Genomic DNA, 3,239 nt, shown 5'->3' with positions numbered 1-3,239 from the left:
CACATGCAGTCAGGCACCGGGTGCCGTATTACGTCCAGGCCCAGGTTCGGGGCGTGACAACACCCGACCCACCCACAACCATCTAGTTGGAGGTCACGTATCATATTTGGTATTGCAAAACCGGCGTCAATGAAAAATGACATGGATGAGTCATTTTGATAACGACGATGGCATAAATGAGTCATTTCCGATAGTTCGATGGCATAAATGAGCCAAACTATTGATGAGTGGCATAAATAATCCGTTTCCGATAGTTCGATGGCATATTTGAGCCTTTTCCGTAAATAATTTAAAAAAGAAGCAAAGAAAGATAACGTGGTGGAAGGATTTTAGAAGAAAAATTGAATTAGAGGTAGAGTTTCAAAGAAAGTAATAAGTGCAAGAATTTTATTAATAAGTTCAAAATTGGAAAAGAAAAGAAAAACTTGGAAAGAATGTTAACCTGCAATAGCAGGTCATTTTTATCTGATGGTGTAACACTCATTTTATCTGATGGTGTAACACTGACTTGACCGCGGATAATATAAATAGTTCTTACACTAAACCCTAATTATAGAGTTCTAATTTTGTTCTAGCGCCGCAGAACTTAACCCCAAGTCACTCTGCATTGATCTTCAATAATTATGTCAAAGGCAAAATTACGAACGACAAAAGTGGGGAGCCGTATCAAAAAGGATAAATTTGTTCTTCCAAATGATATCCTTTTCAGCATCCTTATTAAGGTATACACTGCATCTTTGTTACGTTTTAAATGTGTTTCTAAATCATGGAATGCTATGATTTCCGACAATGTTAAATTCACAAAAGCTCACCGTGATCAATCCAAAGTGCTAGGGCGTGAAAAACTCTTGTTACAAAAAAGTACTGGCGAGTTTGAATTTATATATTTTAACAATCTTAATAAAGTTATCACTGAAAAGAAACAATTTCCTCTAAAAGAATTCCAAGGTGCACATGTCTTGTGCTCATATGATGGCTTGGTACTATTGAAGAAACCTAAGGCTTACAAGAGATTTGTTCTGTGGAATCCATCATCGAGACAACACCACATTCTTGAGTGTTCATATATGAAACCTCGTGAATATACACTTCCTCGTGCTTGTGGGTTGTGCTATGATTCTACCACTGATGATTATAAGGTTATATTGATTTATAGCTTATTTTATGTTGTGTACTCTACGAGTAGGGATTCTTGGACAAAGAAACCAACTCTGCCTGTATTACAACAACGTCTCCCTGAACTAGAATTAGTATCTAATTCAAGGAGAAACGTGTGCAGTCAAGGAATTGGCACTAAAAATCATGTATACTGGTCTTTGAATCAGGAGCTTGACCATTATGTACGTAAAACTTCTACAATTATATACTTTAATGCAAAGTCGGATGAATTGAAGGAGTCTCCGATACAAATTTCTACCAATGAATATGAGTACTTGTTTCATTTGTCTACTTTGAAAGGTCGCCTTTGTGCATATGGCGGCAATTGTGATTTCAATGGATTGAACATCTGGATCATGAAACAAGATTGTTGGAAATGGTTAATGAGAATTCGCAACATACCAACTTTTGATTGCGAGGGTTTTCTCAATAATTATAAGCTTTTGTGCACCACAGAGAATTGTGAAGTTATATTTCATGGACCAGAGCGTCACAGTTTTTCCATCTATTATCCTAAACAACGACAATTTGTTAGGACAACTTATATATCAAATCATCTTGAGTATGTGTTTTGTCCAGTAGATCCAACATGTTTGGATAGCTTATATTTTCCTAGATTTAATGTCATGCGCAAGAGGAAGCGACGCAGTACTCCATCGGAATGAAGGCCATAGATTTGAGAAGACACTTGTGATATCAACAGAGCAATCACTAATCTGTCAAATTCAATCATGTGCAGTCCTTGGAAATGGTAATTGTGGAGTATCACTGCTGGTGTCACCGGAGATAGAATTAAGTGGTTAAAGTAATGTGTGCCGCCAATAGAGGGTATTTTTTCAGGTGTTTCTGCAGTAACGGTGGCGGCAGTGATGGTGTATTACAGCGCAGCTGAGGCAGAGCATGGCGATGCAATCAACGGTGCTGGAATCAAAAGGAATTGATTGTTGTTGTTGCATTTCTTGAACTCTCATTTCTTTTTGCGGTTTCTATGAAAAATTGTATTTTAAGGTGCATTGGCTATTTATAGAGGACTTTTGCTTATTCTACTTTTTATTTGGTTTACTAGTATATGTACCCGCGCGATGCGCGGTTGCTATCAAAAGAACTAAGCGTAACAAATTTTATATGCAAAGTACTAATGTGTAAAATTATCATTATTGAGTTTTCGAACTCAAGTATTCACCACACTAATCTTGAATTGATATTTAATAGTTTTTTATTTAAAATTATAGCTAATTTATGTTTGAAAAACTGATGCATTGCTGTAAATATTTTTATTAATTTAAATTTCTTAAACCAATTTTGTTGGATTGGTCTTTTCGATAAGCTTAATTGATCTTAATTATATATTTCAACTTTCACTATGTAGATTGAAATAATAAAGACCCTTAATAAAGCTTTTTCCGATAAAAGAAAAAAAACGATTTGTTCCTTGAATTTTTAATAATTTTTGTTTTTGCTGTTGAGATTTTACTTGCATGATTTTCCAAAATTTTATCATAATTCACAACACTTTCTTGTATCAAATTCAAAAAAAATCTTATCCCTCTGTATTTTTATGTCTTTTCTTTTCCTTACTAATCATTATTGCCTATATATTACCTAGTATTGTTATATTATTATGTGACTTTTAATAACTTATCAGATGATTTAGTACTCTAAATGTTTATTACTCCCCTTTTAATACAATATAGATAAACGTAGATTGTTTTACTGTTGTAATTTAATTACTTCACATTTTTATGTTATATTACTCGAAATTCATTCTTTTTTTAATATATAATTAACTTAATTTTATTAATCACCAAAAAGTGTTCAGTACAACTCCACAACTGAACTATACCACAGTAAGTTGTCCAAAGAAGAAAAAAAATCTCAGATTCAGTTTTGTTAGGGGGTGATACCGCTAGAAAGAGCAAAGATGCAGTAATCTTCTAATGCTAGGGGCATCTCTGATGTTGCGTGTATACGTCTTTGCCATAGGTTCCGCAGTTTTACGTACATTTTTTAAATTGCCTTTGGTTTCTCTCCATCTATATACATTGTAAATACCCATCTTTTCCCTGTTATGTTAATTTTTA

The 3,239-nt window shown here is 34.0% G+C and overlaps 1 protein-coding gene across 1 annotated transcript; it reads left to right on the top strand.

Annotated features, from left to right (window-relative positions):
- Positions 1–623: 623 nt before the first annotated feature.
- On the top strand, positions 624–2,099 carry LOC132611622 (F-box/kelch-repeat protein At3g23880-like). Its single transcript, XM_060326025.1, has 3 exons — positions 624–1,806; positions 1,898–1,909; positions 1,999–2,099. Exons 1-3 carry the CDS (start codon positions 624–626, stop codon positions 2,097–2,099), a joined length of 1,296 nt encoding a protein of 431 aa, XP_060182008.1.
- Positions 2,100–3,239: the final 1,140 nt, after the last annotated feature.

This window comes from Lycium barbarum, chromosome 9 (assembly GCF_019175385.1).
Source record: "Lycium barbarum isolate Lr01 chromosome 9, ASM1917538v2, whole genome shotgun sequence".
Taxonomy (NCBI): domain Eukaryota; kingdom Viridiplantae; phylum Streptophyta; class Magnoliopsida; order Solanales; family Solanaceae; genus Lycium; species Lycium barbarum.
The sequence above is the reverse complement of the archived record's forward strand: the minus strand, read 5'-3'. Positions and strand labels throughout refer to the sequence as shown.